We start from the raw sequence: 25,346 nt of genomic DNA on the forward strand, positions 1-25,346 counted from the left end.
ATTAAATATGTACTTTAGGCTCGGATTGGAAGTTATAAAAAGGATTACAGACTAAGATGATGCAACCTCTTTGGGACATATTGGTACCAGCACACTTATAAAATTGTTGCCTTTGAAGGACTACAGGCCAAAATGGAATCACGGATATGTGGAGCGATTAATATCCTAGATGTTTGCTTCATAGCTTTGGGGATCAGGGAGTATTAACGAGGACCAATCCATTATTAGGCCAGAGCTAAATGTGGCAGACATGGAATTTAATCTCAGATTCTATTCATTCCCCAGAAATCCTGATTCATCTATTTTCACAATTCTCCAAATAAAGCTGTCGTTAGACCATAAGCCCTTAGCACAATCTCTTGTCCAAAGCTGAGTTACTTTTCACAGTTTTTCTACCAAGAGCAGGACAACACATTATGTTGGTCTGACTGTCTTTTACATCATTTTATATATTGGGAGACCGTGATTAAGCACTGAGCCATTAGCAAAAGACTGGGTTCAAAAAGTTAGTTGTGATGTCAGCTTTAAAGAGAGGAAGAAAAAGATTGTTTAGTTTTTTGCCAGATGCAGAATTATTATTGCAGCAATAATAATGGCTAGGTTTCATTACTGCTAGGCTGGTCCTCCCTCCAGAATGGACAGTAAATAGCTGCTGACTCTGTGACAATCAGCTATTTAGGCTGCCTACCATTTGGGGAAATACTCAGCAGGTCAGGCAGCTTCTGTGGTGACAGTAACAGAGTTAACGTTTCAGGTTGCTGACCTTTCATCATCAATTCAATGTGAGAAGGTGAATCTGAAAGGTTTCTGTGGGGCATGGAGGACTTCAGGGCAGGTGAGGTCTAAACTTTTCTGGTGGGACTCAAGGGAGTATTCCTGTTCCTTTTGGAAGTATAACGAAAAGTTATGGAGAGATTAGAGTCATAGAGTCATACGGCAGAGAAACAGGCCCTTTGTCCACCTCATCCATGCTGACCGATCATTAATAGAGACCAAAGAGTCTGCAGATGCTGGAATCTAGAGCAACACACAAAGCATTGGTGGAACTCAGCAGGTCATGGACCCTCTACTGAGGGAAATGGACAGTCAAAGTATGGGTCGAGGCCCTTCATCATTAGTAGATTGGGATTATATTCTCTAGAGTTCAGGAGAATGAAATGAGATCAAATTGAAACCTACAAATTTTTTAAGGGGTTTGTCAAGTTAGATGCAGGGAAGATGTTTTCCCCGGCTAAGGAGTCTTGGACTAGGAGCACTGTTTTTGAACAAGCAGTAGGCCTTTCAGGACTCAGTTGAGGTAAAATGTCACAACTCAGAGGATGGTGAACCATTGGATTTCTCTACCCAGAGGGTTGTGGAGACTCAGTCACTGTGTCCATTCAGAATAGAGATTAATAGAACTCTGGATGTTAGGGGGAACAAAGGATGTGGGGATAGTGCCTAAAAATGGTGCTGAGATCGAAGATTACACACGTTCTTAATGAAGGGCAGGAAACACACAGAGGGACCACACTGGGTTCATTTGGGTGGTTTTGTTGCTTGCTTGCTATTGAAAGCTAAAGTTGGACAGTAAAATTAAATTTAAATTGGTTTATTACTGCCACATGTACCGAAGTACAATGAAAAACTTTGCATGCCATCCATACAGATCATTTCATCACAACAGTGCATTGAGCTAGTGCAAGGGAAAACAATAACAGAATGCAGAATAAAGTGTTATAGTTACAGAGAAAGTGCAGTGCAGGCAGACAATAAGGTGCAAGGCCATAATGAGGTAGACTGTGAGGTCAAGAGTGCAGTTTATCGTACTAGGAGACCGTGCAATAGTCTTACAACAGCGGGATAGAACCTGGAGTGTGAGCTCCAGGTTATAATTGGCAAGTAACCAACCAGTAAGTAGCATTAGAACCCTCTCAGGAAAAAGTGATCATTAAATGGAACATTGTGCAAAAAAAGACTGATTTAGGAGGTAGAGTATGTTGAAGTAATCTTGATGCAGTATTTTAAAATTTGCCAAGTTTTACACCTGTAAGTACAAACTGTTTATTTAATTCTTAAAGACAGCCTTGAGCGGTGCAGAAGGTCTGCCAATATCTCCTCTGGAGTACTTGCTCAAATTATTTTATCATTTTGAAATGCTTTAGAGGAATGCTGAGTGCTTGGAGCTAAAACATATAAATATAAGAATTTCACAGTGTTTGGTGGAAATCGTGTCCTACTGTCCAAACTAATTAATGGATATTTTAATCCATTTATATGAAATTCCTGTTTTAATAAATTCCTTGCTGTTTTAACAAAGACAGGAACAACTGTAATTTTCTCAGGATGTCCCAAATTGCTTCACAGCCAAAGAATTACTGTTGTAACGTAGCAAAAAGTAGCAGCCAAATGGTGCACAGGAAAATCTCATTATAACCAATGTGAAAAGCATCCAGATAATCTGTGCTAACCACAGAGATAAATGTTGGCCAGGGCACACAGAGAACTCCTACACTTTCCTCAGAAGAGTGGCATGGGAGCTTTTATATCCAGATGGCTGGATAGGACCTTAGTTTAACATTTCTTCTGAAAGGCAGCACATCAAACAGCTTAACACTCCATCTGTACTGGTGTCAGCCAAGGTATGCAATTCAAGCATTGGAGTGGGACTTAAACCCACAACCATCTGGCTCAAAGGTGAGAATACTCCCACTGAGCTAAGGCTAACCTCCTTATGACAAAGAAATTCCATGTTAATGCATTGACATATCCCCTACTTCTATCACACAGTGCTGTCTCACTTATGAGTTTGTTACTTGCACTGGAATGCACAAGGCAGGGGTGTGTGTCCGAGAACCTGTTATAGGGAATGGCGAGTGAACCAGGTAAGAATGTTAGCAGGCAGCAACAGAAAAGATGGGGCTTTCATTTCATTTCTTTACTCTAAAACTTAAATGACAAAAAGCAGAGGACTTTCCCAATTGCATCACCTCAAAGACATTGCTTGTCAGTGTTGGATTTGCAGCAGAGCTCAATATTAGGGTGTAAAACACCATGACAGTACAGTGTGCAGGGCGCTGCTTTGCATCAGCGTTTCCTTCCCCTCTTGTTCCCTCTCTCTTGCTTTGAAGGTGCCAACCTGCCAGGTACAATTCCAAGGGCATTGGCAGCTCTCCTACTCCTTTTGAAGAATTGTAAGGACTGAGTTTCCTTGGGGGTGACCGTTATTGGCACATTTGAGAACAAGTAGGTACTAATATGTCTTGGGCCGTGGTTGAAGTTTTCAGCAGCAGGCTTACGACTCATCTGGTCAACAGCACGCTGCGGCTATGTCCATTCAATACAATCGTTTGAATGCCCCGTGGTTTCTAGGTCAGTGAGTCTGTTCAGGCTAAATTAGTACATAAAAGCATGGCAGATGGAGTACAATGTAGGGAAGTGTGAGATTATCAGTTTCATTAGGAAGGATAAATGGTGAGATGCTTTTAAGTGTTGTTGGGGTGGATAAAGATCCTGGTGCCCTCGTACCAGAAACACTGAACTTTGCCATGCAGGTACAGCAAGTAATTAAGCCCCCAACCGTAGGGGCTCTCACCACCACATTTGCCTCCTGTAATCCACCGCTTGCGGGGGAAAAGTCTTTGTGTGCATTCAACATGCAAGGGTATAATCTGCGCATGTTTAATGCAATTCCATTGTTTGTGATGCCTGATGCATCCTGTCGCATTAGGTGCCTTGGGCTTCATGCACAATGGAATTTGCAACAATGGGCCTTGCACAAAGTATATGTTGGCCTGTTACATGCACCTTTTAATGCTTCTTTTCCAGCATGGTAAAAAATTCTACACCTGGTAATTTTGCTACCACAAATTCTGAGCCACTACCACATTGAGCTGGTTTGTGCTTCTGGAAATTGCATTTTGCAATCCTTGTAGATTAGAAATCAGCTACATTTAGTAATATGAGCAATTTAAAAAAGAGAAATGATTAACTGGTGTTAGATTGTTTGCAACTTCAGCCAGCATTTGAGTGCACTATTCCTGCTACATGGTTAGATTTTTTGCATGTTACATCTACTGAATAACTAGGTTAAAAGCAGTGTGATCTGGTTGCTAAAATTCAGCTTCCTTTCTGGAAATTTTAAGGATCAAATTATCACAGTAATCACCAGAATAGGTTAAAATATCTAACCAATTAATACACATTGGGAGTTAATTAATGCAAAGCATATTTTTCCTCAAATTCATTTTCATATAAATAGGACAGATCTGTTATTCAATTTCCATTGTTTAGATTATCAAGGCATTTCTGGATGTTTCTTCCTTGATGTTACAGTTGAAATTAAATCACTGATTGTAGTCGTTCAATACAACTTCCAAAGCCTTCCTTTAGTTTGTTCTTTTATCTTTTTCTCTTCTTATAGTATTTCCACCGTACAAACAAATCTCCACCTGCCTTATTTCTGTTTATTTGTTGGCCCTTCCTCGTTTACAGTGGCACTTTGGGCTTTAATTTATCTCACATGAGGTTCAATCACATTGAGATCTGATTAAATTAATCGTACTAAGAAATGGGAGTGTCACAATGATCAAAGCAGTAGAAGAGGGAAAAATTTCAGGCCATCTCTGTCAGACCAGTCTTCTGTCTGCCAGTTCTGCTGGGATCCAGCATGGACCTGACAAAGTGGTTTCCTTCTGTTTCATACAAATCAAGTGAATAAGAAGAAATTGTTCCTCATCTCTATTTTAAATGGGTGTCCTCTTATTCTGAAGCAATGGCCCTTTGTTCTAGATTTCAACATGAGGGTAAATGTTTTTTCAGCGCCATCATGCCTCCACAGAATTGCATTTATTTTAACAAGATCATCTTTCATTCTTCTAAACTCTCATGAGTATAAGCTCAATATATCCATTTAAAACAACCCCTTCATCCCAGGAATCAACCTACTGTATGCAGCACTCAAGGTGCAATCTTAGTGACACCATGTACAGTTGTAGGAGAATTTCCTTATTTCAATACGCCATCTGCTGTGCAGTAAAGGCCAACGTTCTAATTACCTCCCATATCTACCTGCTAACTTCCTGTGTTTCATGTACAAAGATGTCATGTACTCTCTATACTGTATCATTCTTTAGTCTGTCTCCATTTAAACCATATATTACTTTTGTATTTGTTCTGTCGTCATGGAAAACCTTCCAAATTATAGTCCATCTGCCAAATTTTTGCCAACTCACTTAATCAATCTTACATCATTTGCAGATTATTTATGTCCTGCACAACTTGCTCTCCCATCTGTCTTTGTGTCATCGGTAAATTTGGCTATAATACATCTGATCCTTTCACCCAAGTCATTAATATATGCAGCTGTTGCCCTATCATCGAATTTTGTTCTCCATTAGTTATGTTGCTGAAATGAAAACAATCAATTATCCTAATTCTGTTATTTGTTAGTTAGCCCATTCTCCATCCATACCAATATATTACCCCAAAAGCCACAAATTCTTGTGTATGCAGTAACCTTTTATGTGGCATCTTCTCGAAGACCTTATGGAAATCCAAATACACCAGATCCATTGGTTTATCTTGATCCACTTTGCTCATGAATCCTCATAATTGTCAAGCATTATTTTCATTTCATAAAGCTGTACTGACTCTGATTAATTATGTTATGATTTTCTCTAGGAAACTATTTTTTAATGATGGATTCCAGCATTTTCCCAATGACAGGTATAAGACTAAATAACACAGTTTTCTACTTTCTGTCTCCCTCCCTTCTTGACAATGGAAGTTACATTTGCAGTGTTCCAATCCTCTGAAACCTGTATAGAATCTGATAAAGTGTGGGTGATTGTAACCTCTCTGCAGACAAGACCCTTTCTGCAGGTTATCAGTTCCAGGGGATTTGTCAGTCTTCAATTCCGTTAATTTGCCTGGTACATTTACCTGTAGTGATAGTGATTATTTTGTTGTCTTCTTCTGTGGAGACAAATATAAAATAATTTGTTCATCTGTTTAATCATAATTTGTTGTTTTTTAAAATTATTACAATCTTCAAGTCTATCCCTAATTTTCATAATATTGAGTGTCTTTCTCAATTTGATACTGTTCTTAACTTCCTTATTTAGCCATGGATGCACCTCTCTTCTCACAGAGTTTTTATTTCCAAATGGAATAATTTTTGTTAAGAATTTTGAAATATTTCTTAAAAGTCTGTAAGTGCTTACCTTCTGTCTTATACCAATTACCCTGTCTGCGTTATCCAGCACTGCCTTCAAACTTTTGTAATCACCTTTATTTAACTTCAGGACACTAGTTTCAGACATAATTTTCACACTCTCAGGCCTGTTACCGGATTGGTTCCACAATGTATTATTCCAAGAAACTGTCTCAAGTACTCTCTATGAACTCATACAATGACACCTGTTATCAGTGCAGAAGATAAGCCAGAGTTCTTGATTTTGGATTCATGATATAGGTTAAACCCAAGGATAAGGTATGTCTTCTAGCTTTATAGAATTACAGCAAAGATGTGAGATATTCAGCCCAAATGGATGGCACCAAAGTTTATGCTCCATTCAAGCTTCCTCCCGTTCTATTAATCTAATTTCATTTCCGTCCTCATGTACCCATCCAGTTTCTCATTATGTGCATGTTTTGCTAATTGACTAATCCATCTGTTAGCAAGTTCTATATTCTCATCGCTGTAAAAGCAAGTCCCTCTTCAATTTTGTATATTAGCCACTATCTTATATTCATCCTAATGTCTTTATTAAGAGTGTGGTGACACCACATACACTGTGAATTTTGTATTTTAAGATGCAGTGTGGATATGTTGTCAGAGTGGGATTGTATTATTCCTGAGAATATGATACAGTGGAGAAAGTAATGGTTAATTTACTGATAATTTATTTCAAGATCCTGAACTATATTCAATCTTCTTTGTACTTGCTGGAATCAACTGAGACTGTTCATTAGCACTGAAAAGTGCCAATGTTTTTTCATGTTAGAGTCTCGGGATGCAAAGCTTTTAGTGGAACTTGAGCTCTCAAACTTCTATGCCTGACCCAGGAGCACTACTGACTGAGACACAGCTGATTTAAATGGAGTTAAAAGTTGCAAACCAAAGTGATAAAGGTGACATCTAAAAGCTCTGCACATACCTTGCACCTTCCAGCCAATGAGCTTTTAGTTCAGCTGTCTCTCAGTTAGTAGCACTGCTGGCACAGGCACAGAAGTTTGTGAGCTCAAGTCTTACTCCAGAGACTTGAGCACAGAAATCCAGGCTAGCACTCCAGTCAAGCACCGAGGAAGTATTACAATGACAGAGGACCTGTCTTTCAGGTAAGATGTTAACCTAGACCCCATCTGCTCTCTCAAATGGATGTAAAACTCCTATGAAAGTTTTTGGAATTAGAGCAGATAAATTATTACTCATGCCCTGGCTAGTATTAGTCTTTTGAGCAATATCACAAAAGTAAGTTATCTGGATGTTATCAGATTTTGTTTGTGGGAGGATCTTGTGTGTAAATTGGATTTCACATTTCCAACATGGCTTGGTAAAGTGTTTTGTTGGCTGCAAAGCACTTTGAGGCATCCTGACATTGTGATAGGCAGTATCTACATGCAAATGTTCCATGCTAAACAATATTGTGGTCCATATGATCTGAAAGAGCTCTCGTGGGTGCCATAATATGCTTATTCCTCTTCAGAAGTCTAGTGTTCATTGACATAGAACATAGAACATTACAGCACAGTACAGGCCCTTCGGCCCACAATGTTGTGCCGACATTTTATCCTGCTCTAAGTTCTATCTAACCCTTCCCTCCCACACAGCCCCCCATTTCTCTACCATTCAATGTGTCTATCTAAGAGTCTCTTAAATGTCCCCAATGTATCTGCCCCCACAACCTCTGCCGGAAGTGTGTTACACACATCACCACTCTTTGTGTAAAAAATTTACCCTTGACATCCCCCTTATATCTTCCTCCAATCATCTTAAAATTATCTCCCCTCTGTTAGCCATTGTTGCCCTGGGAAAAAGTCTCTGACTGTCCACTCGATCTATGCCTCTTATCATCTTGTAACCTCTATCGTCACCTCTCATCCTCCTTCTCTCCAAAGAGAAAAGCCCTAGCTCACTCAACCTATCCTCATAAGACATGCTCTCCAATACATACACCTTCTTAACAATCCTATTGACCTGCGCAGCAACCTTGAGGGATCTATGGATGTGGACCCCAAGATCCCTCTGTTCCTCCACACTGCTGAGTCCTGCCATTAACCTTGTATTCTGCCTTCGAATTCGATCTCCCGAAGTGTATCACCTATCCGGGTTGAACTCCATCTGACACTTCTCAGCCCAGCTCTGCATTCTATCAATATCCTGTTATAATCTACAGCAACCTTCTACACTATCCACAACACCACCAACCTTTGTATCATCAGCAATCTTACTAACCCACTCTTCCACATCCTCATCCAAGTCATTAATAAAAATCACAAAGAGCAGAGGTCCCAGAACAGATCCCTGCGGAACACCATTAGTCAGCGACTTCCAGGCAGAATACGCTCCATCTACCACCACCCTCTATCTTCTATGAGTGAGCCAATTCTGAATCCACACAGCCAAGTTTCCCTGGATCCCATGCCTGCTGACTTTCTGTATGATCCTTCCATGAGGAACCTTATCAAACACCTTACTAAAATCTATGTACACCACATCCACTGCTCTACCTTCATCAATGTGCTTTGTCACATCCTCAAAGAATTCAATCGGGCTCTTTTTAATCATACTTGTGACCAGTATTTGGAAGAGATTCAACAATTATTACTATTTCCGGATGTGTTCACATTATTTACACTAGGGAGTTAACTTAAACTTAAAATTTGAACTTGCATTCCATGTAGTTGGGAAGATTCCATTTTGGGAGCATTATTTTAATAGACCTTCTGGAGATCAAGATGCACTGTCCCTCATTGGAAAAGATAAGTTGGCTAGACTGTGCAAGGTATGTGTTGTATTTTTACTTGCATTTGGAGTGACTATGAATTTCTTACATATGGACTGTTTTATGGATGGAGGATCCAATTATCCATTAGTCTTAAACCGTAAATAAAGAGGTGCTATAAGGTTGTCTGCTTATTAAACATTTAGGATGTTTCAAAAATTTAAGTTTCAATGAATCATTATTTTTAAAAATAAGATACAATAAGATATTGCAAGCTCAATATCTAAAGTTCAATAAAATACAAGTAGTTTATCCATGAACTCATAAGGGTATTCATTTATACTGTACAGATTGTGATGGATAATCTACATCCTCTTAGTAAGCTGCTTTCATTCTTCTTTTTCATTGAAAGCTCTTTATGTAATATTCAATAATTCTCTGCATTCAAATATATTAATGTGTAGTGACTGATCCGTCTTTTCAGGCTAGTATTCTCTTACATATTACTTTACTGGCAAGGAAAGACCATTAAAATCTATGCTTTCTTCTCACTCTGCACCCACATTCCCCCAATGGATTTAGAATGTTATAAAGTGAAACAGCTTAACGCAGCACATACTTCCCCAGCAACTACTGTTTGCATTTTAATGTGATGAAATGTCCCCAGGCACTTCACAGGCATGTTAACAAACAAGGAGATATTAAGACAAGAGACCAAAGAGGTGGCCTTTAAGAAATCTGAAAGGGGAGAGAGAGTTGGGAGATGGAAAAATTCAGGAGAGAATTTCAGAGCTTGGGTAGATGAAGGTAAACTTAGGTGTTCAGTTAGAGTACACATGAAGAATCAAAACTAATGAATGTGAACAATGACTTCAAGGTTCATCAGGAGAACATCTGGAAATGATATGTGGTGTATCCTTCCATCTCATGTCCCTCTTTTGATTGTATGAACATGGAGAGGAAATATGGAATTGTCATTCCTGAAAGGAATTTGAGTACAGAAATAGGGTGATGTTTGGCTCTCCTCAAATCTGAACATGACCTTCTGCACTTTATAATTTCAGAATGGGAGGAAATGATAGCCTGATCTTTGACAAAGCAAAAACTGGACAAAATGAAAGAATTAATTCACTGGTAAACGGGAGCTAAATTGAAACAGTTTTGGGGAAAAGCTTGAATCAGATGTTGGGTCACCAGGATCTGTGATTATTGAGTGCAAAATGTTTAGGCATCAACTTGAAATATAAGGGCAATTAATAACTGTAATTTTGTAAAAAAAAAGTTACCTATTTCAGGCATGGAGGATATGCACATGTGAGAAGGCACAGTTAAATGAAAACTATTCTCTCAGCTTAACCAATAATTGGTGTGTCATTGGAATTCAGAAAAAGTGAGTTTCTGTTGTTCTAATTTTAACATCTTTTTTCCTGCGTTTTGATAATTTTTGATAAAATAAGTCTCTTCAACAGATGTTTGTCATTTTCTTACATTTCAACTGCAGCTGCCAAGATGCAAGTTAATTTAATATCTCGCTAATAGAAGTTGATCCTATTATTTAGTGTGTTAAAATGTACAAATGAAATAACGAGTGAAAAAAATGTGTATGGGCTTGTTCCTCATTTTTCCTTTCAGTCTTGATTATCATTCTACTCTCAAGAGCCTTCCTCTTGTGATTTTTGATGACAAAGTGAAGAAGATATCCCTGAGTGTTCAAACTAGAATGGCATTAGAAACAATCTCACCAAATCATTAGAATCATTTTTTTCTAACACTATGTCTAATATTTTGGTGTCACTAAATTTGATATTCTTTACTACTATGGGAAAAATGATATCTTAGCAGGCTGTTGATTTTCACCCTACATACCATCAGCAAAATATGTGCTTTGGATATTTTTGAACTGTTTCAGAACTGAATTATAGGCCTGGATTTTCAGGTCAGCAGTGAGCTGGCTGCACTCATGAATGAGCTGTGCAAAATCTGCACTTGGTAGAACCCTAAGATCATCTTCTGCACAACCCTAGCTCCATCCTCAATGGTGAGCCCCATCCTGCAGTAGTGCCTTCCAAATAGTAAATACATCATGTGCAGGAGGTGTTCAGTGCAAAAATGCTGATAAAACTTTGATTGCTAAACCACAGCCCTTAGCTGAGCCGCACCCCAGAGTTAACCACTGACAGTCTGAAAGTCTGAATAATTCTAACATTCAGAATCATTCCAATACATTCTAAAACAATGAGAAAATATTGAAACTAATAAAAAATTCATTAACAAATTTAATCTAATAAAAAATGCATGTATATATACCTAAAACGATTGAAGTATTTAAATGAATTAAAACAATTTTGAGTTAACAAAACCTGGTTCCTTGCAGAATTGAGACCAAAACAATGTTTTATAAAGTTTACCATGACTTCCCACTTTTATGCTCTCTATCTCTGTTGATAAAGCCCAGAATTGTGCATGCCTCGTTAACCACTTTCTCAAGCTGCCCTGATGTGAACACACATACCCTCAAGTTGCTCTACTCCTGAAACCCTTTCAGAATGGTATCCTTTATTCCATTTTGCCTCTCCTCATTGTTCCTACCAAAATGCATCACCTCACATTTATCTGTGTTAAATTTTGCCTGCCATACATCTGCCCATTCCACCAGCCTGCTTTCCTCCTGCTGTAAGCTAGCACAATCCTCTTTGCTCTTCACAATACTGCTAAGTTTTGCATTATCCACAAATTTAGGAAATGTGGCTTGCACCCCCAAGTCTAGCTCATAAATCAAATAAAGCAATGGACCCAACACTGAACCCTGGAGAATGCCACTTGTCACTTTCCTCCCTGGTATGAAAGACAATCATTCAGCATGACCCTCTCTGTCTGTTACTTAGCCATCTTTGTATCCATGCCCTCAATGTTCCTTTTACGTCATGTGCTTCAACTTTGCTGATAAACCTTCTGGAAGCCAGCATTATCCACATCAACTCTATTCATGCTAGCTTGTCTTAGTTAATCCATTTTCCTCCAGGTAACTATGAAGCCTGTCTGCATCAATTTCTCTAAAAGGTTTTCCGTACTGAGGTTAAACTGCTTGGCATATTCTTACTACATTTTTTTGAACAATGGAGTAACATTTGCTATTCTTACGTTTTCTGGCATCATTCCTGTATCCATAGAACACTGGAAATTCATGGTCAGTTCTCCCACAATTTCCTCCCAATACATGCCCCAAAATCTAAGGATGCATTCCATCTGGAACTGATGACTTAACTACTTTAAGTTAAGCCAACTTTTCTAAAACATCCATGCTATCAGTTTTTAATGCATCCCATGTCTCAACTATCTTATGCTTTACGATTACTTTAGAAGTGGCCGTTTCCTTGGCAAAAGCAGGTGCAAAGTACTCATTTGGTATGTTAACACTGTCTTTAGAATCATATGTAACTTCCCATTTTTCTCCTTAAAGAATCAGGATTTTTTTCCAAATTGGACCAGTTTAGATCTATTTATTTTCTGGAATGATTTCATTATCTTTTTCTGCTTTTGTCTGCTTTAAGGACTTAAGTATAAATTTAAAGAATGTTGTTCATGATCTTAGAATGTTCCAAAATGCTTTATAGCCAATGAAATATATCACGATCATATCTTGAGTTAAAAAAATAATGTATTATATATTCATTTACTTGTAATAACATATAGCAGCCACAGGGGCTCTTTATTTCCAAGGCTTAACTTTATTGTCTTTTTCATGATGTCGGCACATCTTTTAAAAGCCTTGGGCTATCAAATGCTTAACAAAAAGATGAGTTTATAAAAGAATGTGAATTCAAACCAAATGCTAGAAATGATTAAAAAAAAATGACAAACTGTAAATATAAAGCAACGTTCCAAATCTGAGTTTCACCAGTACTCGCTCCTGATCAAAATTTACTTAGATAATTTATGACTTTGTCCAACCCCTTGCAGCTCATTGCTGGTTGCGTCTCAGTAAACATGTGCATGCACAGAAAGAAAACTGGCAGGAAAACAGGATGTAGAAGTTATAAAAGTATGTCTGTTAAGTGTGATATGAGATCTAAGTGGAGAATATCTTAGTGTTCACTTACGGTGAACTAGGCATCTGCAGTGCTTTTCAAGTCTGATGTGGATTATATGGAAATACATAAGATCAGGTGAAGATATAGGAACAGTCAAAAAGAGTCCTGGTCATATCAATATTTGAAAAGGTTTGAAATGTTAACAGCACAGATTTCTAGTGGCATTGTCAAATTTGTACTGTGCGTATCATTAACTTTTCTTAAAAAAGACCGTGATATGATATTGTAATATTGTATGGATCGAAATACACAGACTTATTCCCCACTGCCATTCATAGTTAATCCCAGATATCATATGAGCCATGCAGAGTTGTCAGAGTCAATTTTTTTCCAGGGAGAGTGTATAGACACAATTAATGAACATTTGTGCCAATGCTGTTCTACAGATGGGATGCAGAATGCCATTTGTAGAACTGGAGGCAGGTTTGACACCACATACCTGTTAAAATAACTGTCCAAATGCTGTTTGTGGAGCAGTGTTCTTAAATAGGCATTTCAGGGAGTTAGTTAGAGGTTGCTGGAGGAAATTTCAGGAGATCAGCTACTTATAATCCCCAGGGAGAGGGAAGATAAGGAGCCATCTTCCCATATGAATTGGAAATAGTTATTTTGCAAATTAATTGGACATTTTTTTGCTGTTGCAAAATGAACTCTCTTCCTTCTGCTCCCATGTCCAATGTTTTCATAATTATTAACAACAACTTTATTCTAATATTCTTGTGAATGAGCTTCCTCCTGATTTGCCCATAGCAATTTGTCTTGGAGATAAGTCTTTATTTCCCAGAGACTCTGGAGCAAACCAGAAAGGTTGGCAACTCTGCTTCAGAATAATGATTGAGCTAATTATTGAGTTGCAGCCACCCGTTCCCTTCTGTGTCATTTTGTAACATGTTGGACTGCCTTTTTGTGGCAGGCTTGTTTTAACCCAAGTAGTGGTTTGTTGTCACATTCACTTTTCCAGCTAGCAAATGAAAAGCTACATTTGAATATGTTTTGACAATAGGGACATGCAGTTAAAGCTAACGAAGCTGTAGCAAGTCGTCCTCTGTTTAATGCCTGTAGTGAGAAGGAGAGTGCATGCTTTCTGTTATTTGCCACATCAAGCAGGATGGAGAAATCTGCATTTCATTGTCATTATCATTAAGATATCATCAATAAATAAAAAGACATTCATTTTGTAAGAGCCTAAAACTCAGTCAATTCCCAAACAAGAGAAGCATTTTGCAGAGGTCTGATCGTCATCCACAGAGTAATGGTTCCATGCCACGATGCAATGGGTTTAGTTAATGTTTACCCAAATCATAGGGGATGCTAACTGCAGTGTCGCTGAACCCCAAAGAATATCTGGGCTGATGGTGCAAAAAAATTGCATTCAAGGTTGTGGGATGTCTCAGATGTAATGAATATCCTTGCACATACTTGGGGAATATGTTATTTTGTGACATAATGCCTAGAAATTGGATCCATTTACATTTTTTTTCTGCGTAAATCCCACAAACAAAAAAATGTTGTGCATGTGTTGGCTGTTGCAAATTTCTCCGGGCACTTTCAGTCGCAATTCATAATAGCACAGTTTAATTTACTCCATCATACCTTGCATATTTGTTGACAGCATCAATTTGCACTGTTCCCATTAATTATTTGGCAGCAAATTTGGATCAAAACATTTGTTTCTAACTCACAATAAAATCACACTGGAAACAGTGAATTCTGCACGATTTAAGGTGTTGCCCCATTATGTCAACATGTTAAAGATTTTGCTGCTGCCAGCCCTAAACTCGCTTCAGAGCTTTGGTACATAGACATCTTCAGGGCACAGATACCTTGAGCTTGGGTCCACTTGTGACCTGATATGACTGGCCCACCTTTTGTGTTGGGGGGAATTCTCCATCTGGAGACTCTTGTTCCACCATTAACCCCATCCAAACTTTCCCCACAACCCACAACCCCTTATTTCCAGATCCCAGGTTGTCAGGGAGTTCCTTAATAACACTGACCCTGAATCAGCAGGCTAAAGATGTGGCAGTTGCTTGCTTAATTACACAGGTCAGGATTTAATGCTTCTTTAAGGAATGAAATCACAATAACAAATGTTTAAAGCAAGGTTGTCTCAATTTTGTGATTTCTTTTTCTTGGAAAGGCTCAAGCCAGCATGAAGGCAAAATGTGTCATCCAGTTAATGTACCAAAAGTGAGCAAAATCCAATTACAAGACATAAAAATGTTATCCATGTAACATTGGCTTATAGAAAGTGAATAAGTCATATTGGTCAAAGGAGTCACAGTTACTGTCAAATGCAGAAGTCTCTCAGTCACAGTTGTTATCTAAGTAAGGAACAGCTACCAGTTCCAGTTGTTGGAATGACCATAATGTAGGAAGTTGGTGCTTGTGCTGGAACAGGTTGTGTGCCAAGTAGTGTATTTTGGGTTAAATAATCTCAAACTCAATCTATTTGCATTTCTGTCCAAGTTGTTTCCATCAGTCCCTGTTCACATTTATAATCTGTTTAAACAAAAAACAGCCAAAGACTCAGGAATGACCTGGAGGGTTCATATGGGGTTTCCTTTAGATTTGGATGCTTGAATGGGATTTTCCATTTAGATCAATAACTGGGGTTACTGAAGATATATTTTGGGGTTGTTACAAAACATTCAGCACTGCTCTACTGTAGCCTATTTGTCACAAACTCCATTTATATTTGCAATTTCTCACCGTTTATGGCAATATACATCTCAAGATTAGGGTGCTTATAGAAAGTTAAGTAGCAAATACAGCCCTAACGGCCATAATTTAGTTGATTGAATTTATCTTTATTATAAAAGTGAACTGATCTCTAAACCTTTTTATATAACTGGAATGTAAAATTATTCGTGTTAATTAACTATGTGGAGTTATTTTGAACTGCCAATCAATTGTAGAATAAAGCCCTCCAGCTGTTTAATTTTCCTTATGCATGACATATCATATTCAAGGAGTTCATAACAGGGGAGCAGAAACCCATGAAATTATAATTTTTGCAGAAACGATAAACAGTAATTGAATTCAGAACTGCAAATTGCATTATTGACTGCAGGGGAGTTTAAAATCCAAAGTGCATCTCAGCAGCTTCCCTGACATTACACAAGGTCTATTGTCTCACGTGGTTTAACCAGTAGTTTTGTTTGCTCGCATAAAGCGCTGAATTTCTTTTGTATTCAGATATGCGAATTATTTTCACTGTCCTCACTTTACAATAAAGCGAGGACAGTGAAAATAACTCTCATATCTATTCACACTCTCAAATATTTAAAAATGGAAAGCTGTGAATCATTTGAATCGTGGACATTATTGTCATGGCTGGAGAGCTTCTCTTCTATGTCTCAGTGCTGACAGCATTGCTTGTGGTTATGATGTGACGTCATCATAAATACAAATGCAGATGCAGCCTTCATCAGTGTTCCTGCAGTGTACACTGCAACAGTTCTTTCTTGTGTTTTCAGTTGTGAAAGGAGAATTAAACTTGAACTGCAACCTAGTTTTAATGAGGAAGAAATTTATGTGTAGGAGCTAACATTCCAGCTCAATTGTGCCAATCGGGTTAATACTTGCAGGCTGAACAATATGGCCCAGATCTTGCTGACATTTCCAAGTGGAACTGCCAGCATTTACCCACATACGTGCACTCAGACAGGTCCATGTCTCCAGGCCAGTGCAGAGGCCCTGGTGTTACTGTCTGAGATCCACCACCAATTTCCTTGCTGGACTCTGCCTTAAGTTCAGTGGTGGGGTGGAAGCTTGCTGAGATTCCCCAGCACATAACACTCGCGACTGAGAGTAGTATCCACATGTCTATTCACTGCTGTGCCAGTTGTACGGCTGCAAGGAAGATAGCTAATTTTACTTACTTGTGTTTGCTTTAATGGTTTTCATTACATAAAATTGTTTTTATAGTTTAGGTGCCATTTTCATTTTCAAAAAATTTCTAAGAACTTTTTGATTGTTTATTTTGTTTTTAATAATTTAAAATGTTTCTGAATGTCAGGTATTCAAAAGCACTGACAAACCATGCTAACTTTGACAGCTGGTGTTCAAAGCTGGGCACAAGACTTTGTTGGTCTGTCAAGGGTTCACAGAGGATTCTAAGTGGACGTGCCACAACACCCAGTTACATCACTCAAGGCTTTTGCCTTACTGTTCACCTCTGGAATCTCCGGTTTCCTCCACGTGCCATGATTTGGCTTGATACTGAGGCACTGAGTACAAGAGTTAGGATGTTGCAGCTTTATAAAAACTCTGGTTAGGCCATATCTGGAGTATTGCATTCTCTTTTGGTTGCCCCATTACAGAAAGAATGTGGAGGCTTTGGAGAGGCTGCAGAAGAGGTTCACCAGGATGCTGCCTGGATTAGAGGGCATGTGCTATAAGGAGAGGTTGGAGAAACTTGAGTTGTTTTCTCTGGAGCGGTGGAGGCTGAAGGGAGACCTGATATTTATAAGATTATGAGAGGCATAGATAGAGTAGACAGCTGGTATTTTTCTCCCAGGGTCAAAATGTCTAATACAAGATGTCATGCATTTAAGGTGGGAGGAGCTATATTCAACTGAGATACGCGGGGCAAGTTTTTTTTTACACAGAGTGGTGGGTGCAAATACGATAGAGGCATTTAGGAGGCTCTTAGATAGGCACATGAATGTGCAGAGAATGGAGGAATATGGACGTTGTGGAGGGATTAGTTTAGTTAAGCCTTTAATTACTCATTTAATTAGTTCGGCGCAACATCGTAGTCTGAAGGGCCTGTCCCTGTGCTGTACTATTCTATGTTAATTGGCCACTCTTGCCCCTAGCGTGTTAGTGAGTGTTAGGATCTGCTGCAAATTGATGAGAATATGGGGAGAATAAAAAAGTGGGATCAGTGTAGGAGAAGTGTAAATGGGTGGTTTGATGGTCAGTACGTACTCAGTAGGCCAAAGCCATACCTCCTACCTATGAACTTGGACAACAAAATGAGCCACACAGATCCAGACCTGTTAAATTTAGAGCTGGGGAGAACGTGAACTGTGGGCACAGACAGTGAAACCCATTAAGCAAAATCTGGGGCAATAAATCACTACTCACCCTCAGCAAATATGGTAAATGAAAGATTAAAATAATACTGCAGATTCTGGAATAGAGTCTAAAGTAAGTACAGGAAATGCTGAGAACAAACACTCAGGTCAGCTAATATGTGTGGAAAGAGGAGTTAATACTTCGTGTTGAAGCCACTTGGTCAGAACTGGGAATGAGAGAGAGCACGAGGTTGTTTTTAAATTGCAAGAAGTTTGGGGAGGACTGAATTGGACAAAGGGCAACTCTGACCTCGCTCTATCGGATATAGTCCCTTTGTCCTGTCCATCCCTCCCCCCACTCCCATCCTCTCTGCAACTCAAACTTGTTTTCTCTCTTTCCCAGTTCTGACAAATGTCTTCAACTTGAAGCATTAACTTTGTTTCCCTCTCTACAGATACTGCCCAACCTGCTGAGTGTTTCTAGCTTTTTCTGTTTTGGTCCTAGCAAATACAAGTTGTGGAATAGTCAAGAGCCCACTGAACTGTGATACGGCAGCCTTTTCAAGAATTTATTCTCAGAGCTGTGTATCATTGAAGTGTAAATTACAGCCAATTTCAGCATAATTATATGTCTGGAAAACATGCAGTCTGGCAGACTGATCACATATTGCTATTTCTTTAATTTCATTCTTGGTAATACCAGCAGGTATTGCCCATCCAAGTCTGCTCTTGAGAAGGGGTGGTGAGCTGTCTTATCGAACTGCTGCTGTCCCTGTGTTGAATGTACTGCCACAGTATTATTCGGCAGGAAGTCCAGTAGCAGTGAAGGAACGGTGATACAGTATGTGTTCAGGCCAGGAAGGTGTGTGACTTGGAGCTGATAAAAATGCTCATTTGTGTGTTGGCTTTGGTCCTTCCAAGCTGTAGAAGGTTGAGAGATGGAGACAATGAAACCTTGGCTAATTGCTGCAAATCTCTTTGTAGATGTATGGTTCAGAAACCCGGTGCCAGTGGTGGAGGGGGTGTATATTTCAGGGAGTGGATGGACTCACAATCAGGCAGATTGTCTTATCCTGGATGATCTTTCTGAATGTTGCAATATACCCACCCAGAGAAGTGAATCACATTCCTGGACTATTAATTTTCAAAGATAAACCCTGCTGGAAGCACATGACAGCATGTTATTCTGACCTTGCCAGGAATTCTACACCTTGACTCCTGACTTGCGTGCCCAAACGGTTTGAACCAGACAGTGTCGGCCTCTGGGTGGGAAGCTGGACTTGAAAGTGACATTGAAAGGGCAATGCGAATGCCCTTGGAATTCCAAAATGATGTCTGCACCAAGGGGACGTGGTGTGATGTAACGTGTCTTGCTGCAAGCATTAGGTGTGCACAGGGAGTAATTGCAGAGATGGGGCATTAGCATCTCACAATCAACAAGTAGCAGTGCAATGCCATTTTGGAATCAATCATCTTAATGTCACTGAGCTAACTGTGCATCTGCAGCAGTAGTTTGACCCCACCAGCCCCGGTTAAGCAGTGCAGTACATGCATACTGCTGACACCTGTGCAGGTGGGCTGGCTGCATGAAGGTACATGGTGTCTTCACTGTGGGGTAACTGTACATCATCATTTTTGAGGGATCTCAAATGAATTCCCATGGTGCCTTATTGACCCAGGATTGACTTTAAAATGCCATCAGCCACAATGATATCATGGTTTCAATTCTGCGACCTTGCCTGACCTCAACTCCATGGTACCCCTCAATGTGATTGAAACCTTTTGTGTCACCTCAAGACCTGTCTTCCTACATACTTTCCTCGCTGGCTTCCTGAGTTTCACCACACACAAGTGCCAGCAAATGGGTTTCCAAAATCCTCTGCCTGAAGCCTGCTCTGAAACCATTTGCTTTCCACCCAATGGTTAACCTCTCATCACAAACCCACTAACCCCTCCCCTCCGTTACTATATAAATTCATCCCATTAATGTTGCAAGTCAGGTCAGCAGTGCAAGTAGAAACCTGCCTGGGCACCAATTGCTTTCTTGGTTTTAATACAGAATGGAGAATTTAACCTTTCTTACCTAGTCAAGCTCAAACTGAAGCAGTCGTTTTCAAGTGACTTTCTCCGTTCTCCAATTCCCAGAGTATTTGATTTCTGAGCATTACAACAATTCTTCAAACAAACTGTTAGAGTGACTCTTGATGCTAATCAATCTCATTCTTTTCTTTCTCTTCAGACTGGCCAACAGCGCTGGTGGGAGCAAGAGATCTCCATGAATACAATGATCCAGACAGGAGAGTTAATCACACACAACCTCACTGAACTCTTGAAGCCTGAGGCCTATGAGGTTCGCCTGACACCTATTACACGATTTGGGGAAGGCGATTCCACCATCCGAGTCATTAAGTACACCGACGGTAAGAATTGTCATGCTATGACGTTTCAAACTCTGAAAATTGCTGTAGAGAGCCATGAAAAGCTGAATTGCTTGAGGTAATTTCTGCAATTGCTTATTGTTACACATTGTTTTAAGTGATAAAAATTAACATTAATATCACAGGCACATATAAAGCAATCTGTTTCCACATTGATTTTAGTAAGGTGAAATACTCCTTGACTCTAGATGGCTCTTCATAATAGGATCTTGATAGGTTTCAATGGTATGGTTTTCAATGATTCACTAAATGCTTTAAAGAAGACCACCATCATCCCGGTACCTAAGAGATATAAGGTACTGTGCCCTAATGGTGTTGGCTCTGACATCCACCATCATTAAGTGCTTCTAGAGGCTGATCATGGCACAGGTTAACTCCAGCCTCCCAGACAAACTCAAACCACTGCAACTTGCCCACTTGTCTACGGTAAATGCCATCTCCCTGCCCCTACACTCGTCTCTGGAGCATCTGGGCAGTAAAGACACCTATTGTTTATTGTCTACAGCTCCTCCTTCAATATTATAATTCCAAGTAAACTCATCACCAAACTCCAAGACCTAGGACTCAACACCTCCCTTTGCACCTGGATCCTTGACTTCCTGACCAACAGACCGCAGTCAGTAAGGATGGGCAGCAACACCTTCGGCACGATTATTCTCAACACTGGTGCCCCACAAGGCTGTGTCTTCAACCCCCTACTCTACTCCATGTACACTCATGACTGCATGGGCAGATTCTGCTCTAACTCCAACTACAAGTTTGCAGATGATACCACCGCCGTGGGCCAGATCTCAAATAATGATAAGTCAGAGTACAGAAAGGAAGTATAGTGACGTAGTGTCATAACAACAACCTTTCCCTCACTGTCAGCAAAACAAAAGAGCTGGTCATTGACTTCAGGAAAGGGGGTGGTATACATGTACCTGTCTACATCAATGGTGCTGAGGTCGAGAGGGTTGAGAGCTTCAAGTTCCTCAGAGTGAACATCACCAATAGCCTGTCCTGGTCCTACCACATAGACACCATGGCCAAGAAAGCTCACCAGCACCTCTACTTCCTCTACTTCCTCAGGAGGTGAAAGAAACTTGGCATGTCTCTTTTGACACTCACCAATTTTTATCGATGCACCATAGAAAGCATCCTATCTGGATGTATCATGGCTTGGTATGGCAACTGCTCTGCCTGTGACCGCAAGAAACTGCAGAGGGGTGTGGACATAGCTCAGAACATCATGGAAACCAGCCTCCCCTCTATGGACTCTGTCTTTACTTCTCGCTGCCTTGGTAAAGCAGCCAACATAATTAAAGACCCCACCTGCTCTGGACATTCTCTCTTCTTCCATTTCCCGTCAGGCAGAAGATACAAAAACCTGAAAGCACGTACCACCAGGTTCAAGGACTGCTTCAATCCCACTGTGGTAAGACTATTGAATGGTTCCCTAGTACGATAAGGTGTACTCTTGACCTCACAATCTACCTCGTTATGACCTTGCACCTTATTGTCTACCTGCACTGCACTTTCTCTGTGGCTGCTACACTCCATTCTGCATTCTGTATTGTTTTACCTTGTACTACCTCAATGCACTGTGTAATGAATTGACCTGTACAAACAGTACGCAAGACAAGTTTTTCACTGTATCTTGGTACATGTGACAATAATAAACCAATTCCAATTCCAAAATGTATATCCAGTCCCCTGGACCAGGGTTTTCTCAAGACATGCAGTAGTGTATGTCACATGACAAACTTGTCAAAAAGGCACCAGTTATAACTATTGAGCATACCAATGGACATTGAAAGAAAATAAGGTGGAAGACACACTGTACTGCATTCACGCTGGCTTCTGGGAGCACTGGAACATTTTCCCACCTGTCCATGCTGCCAACAGTATATTTTCCCAGAAATTCAATTAAGCGGCATCATGTTTATATTCTCCACCCACTCCAGTTTTACTGAAAAATAAATGTAATGGAAAATGGGGACACAGCTATACAATCCCATGCGGTTTGTCCTTGCCCTGACACCTCTGTCGACCTCCAAATCTGACCTCTTTACTGACACCAGACAAACCATTCACCCACCGATCTGGACCCCTCCACTGTGATCAGACCCGACCCTTCCATTACCAACCTCAGTCCCTCAACCCCTCCAACTACAATCAACCTCAACCCCTCTACCCATCCACGTCACCCTGTCCACCTATGACCAGCTTCCCAGCCGCTAATCTTGACCCTTCCCCTCATAATTAGGCCTGACACATCTACAGATTGCACTAACAATACAAGCCCCCGATCTCCCTTCCACTCTGTGACATTGCCTCACAATTCCTGCCTCCACTCCTCCTGGCCTCTCACTTACTTAGACTCCACCCTCTCAGCCTCATGAGTCAACTTGCCGAGTTTCCTTTGCACAGTCTGAATGTTGAGCATGAAAAGGAAAGACCTTTTCTCACTCAGCCTTGGAGCTTGCTGTATTAGTGAATTTCCCAGCACATTAAGTTGGCTCACACATAAAGTCTTTATCAGCCCACTGTGGACCAACTGTTTAACACACCTGAACAAGCATCTTCAATCTCCCGGCAATAGAGAGTTGGCATTTGTTAAGATAAGTGCTCACGATTGTTCTTTTTATGTGCATCACAAATAAAGACAGTTCTTCCTCATAGTGGCTTTCATTACTTCAGGCCATCCAAAAACACATTACAGCCAGTAAAACACAGTATTACCTGTATTGGAGTGCACCTCATGACACAGCAAGATCCCGCAAACTGTAATGAAATATTCAGCAGATACTGTAAGTTGTTTTAGTGATGTTGGTTGGAGGTTTTCGAAACTGGCTTAGGATCTTTTACATCCACCTGAGAAGACAGGGAAGACTTCAGTTTAACATATTACCCGAGAGGCATCACCTCTGATGGTGCAGGACTCCTTCCAACCAGCACTGGAGTCCCAGCAAAAATTGTCTGCTGAAGCCCTGGAGAGGAACTTGATCCCACAACCTCCTGACCCATAACTTCCACTGAGCCAAGTGTCATTTTACCCATCTGGCAGAATAATTACATGATATTATCCTAAGATTTATCTTAACCTTCAGACTCCAAGTTTCAGGTGATTTTATCCATCTTAATTCCTTGCATTGGGAGGGGGTTTACATTCATAACAAAGGATTATCACATTACCTTAAGTGTGCACTGAATGATTTATTCAAATTATATAAGGTAAGCTTGACCGATGCCAATAAACACAGAAATATTGCTTTATTAGTATATGACATGGTCTTAGCAATATACAGAGGTCATGGTTGGATCAATGAATAAGTAAAAGCTCTGACAATAGTCTCCATTGGTTCCTTTCTGATAAGAGGTCATTGACCTGAAACGTTAACTCTGTTCCTCACTCCACAGACGCTGCCTGACCTGTTGATTATCTCCAATATTTTCTGTTTCATTTCAGATTTTTTGCACCTGCAGTTTTTGCTTTTCAAAATAAGTTCCATCTGGCCTGCATGACTGCCCTTTTGGGTGGCAGTAATCACTTGTGTAAACTGCTTGAAGCTCTCAAAAACCAATGCCTAGCTCACAGTCTTTTGAGGTTCTTTCAAACAATCTTTAACTCCAGAACCTGCTTAGCTAATTGTGGATTATGTAGCACTTTTGGGGGAGTTTCTAGTTTTAAACAGCTACACTAGAGAAATTTGCCTTTTATGAACACTAAACTTTTTTTTAATGAGAGAAAGTGGCTCATTACTGGATGGGAGAGAAGGAAATACATTATACTTTGATGTTGGTGCTGTTATTTCTCAAGAGATACAGCAGGTATCGTGCACTGTTTGCAGGAAAATTATTATTTATAATAGTAACACAGCTGAGAACAATGGCATGCTCAGTACAAAGTAATAAAATAATTAATAGATTAAAATTTGCATTGACAACATCTGGGAAATTAGTGGCAACATTATCTGAATGTTTTGACCACAAGAGGAGATGGTTTATTAAGATGAATATTATAATTTTTGATTCTATACCCTATGTAGAATTGGACTGAATTGCCAATATTTATGCTAATGACAGGGCGTTGCCATTACTCCTTAAGCAATTTCAGAAGTTATAGTAATGTTCACATTCACACAATGATTGCGATCAGAAAAACAGACTACAAAAGCAACTTTTTCTTATTATTGGGGACAGTCCAAGTTATTAACATTGAAGTTTTGTAAACTTCTTAGTTGCTAGTTAATTCTGAAATCCTAATCCAATGTCATTATAAATGACTGAAGCAAACACTAAAGTGTAAAGTCTAGAAATTGATCGACTCTAATCAATGGAATGAGTTCTGGATGCAGGATATAATGCACCGACACCACTATATAGAGCATTTGCTGCTAATGACTGGGAATGTATTTTGAGGCAAAATGTCTTTGTGCTAGCTTTATGGAATTGCTATGTGATAGCAGGCTTGAACATTGGGCAACAACATATTTGTCAAATGACCATTTAAAAAGTCTCAATGACCCATTTAGGAAGCCAGGAGTTTATGCCCAATTAGGATAGGCAAGCTTTAAGCTGCTCTGCAGTAATTATTATGAAAGAAGTATATATCTATGACTGTGTATGTGTGTGTGTGTGTGTGTGTGTGTGTGTGTGTGTGTGTGTGTGTGTGTTTCTTGTCTACCTGCCTCTTTACTTAAACTATTGTTTTACTTCCTGAATCCATGTCTCCCTTTCTCTTTCTTTTGCACTCTCTCTATTTTCTCTCCATGTCTGGCTGATATTCCCCTAAGTTGCTGCCACCCTTCTTGTTTTTCAGTCTGCCTGGCTCTCTTGCTTTTTCCATCCATCTCTCTTTGTCAGTATTTTCAGGCTCAGACA

At 39.8% G+C, this 25,346-nt stretch overlaps 1 protein-coding gene across 1 annotated transcript in view; it reads left to right on the plus strand.

Moving 5' to 3' along the window:
• The window catches only part of mdga2a (MAM domain containing glycosylphosphatidylinositol anchor 2a), a 652,262-nt gene that overhangs the window by 544,588 nt on the left and 82,328 nt on the right, over positions 1-25,346 (plus strand). Inside the window, exon 12 of the mRNA XM_052017769.1 lies at positions 20,282-20,462. Within this exon, the coding sequence (XP_051873729.1) occupies positions 20,282-20,462 (181 nt within the window). The remainder of the gene's footprint in view (positions 1-20,281; positions 20,463-25,346) is intronic.

Source organism: Pristis pectinata, chromosome 1 (assembly GCF_009764475.1).
Source record: "Pristis pectinata isolate sPriPec2 chromosome 1, sPriPec2.1.pri, whole genome shotgun sequence".
NCBI lineage: Eukaryota > Metazoa > Chordata > Chondrichthyes > Rhinopristiformes > Pristidae > Pristis > Pristis pectinata.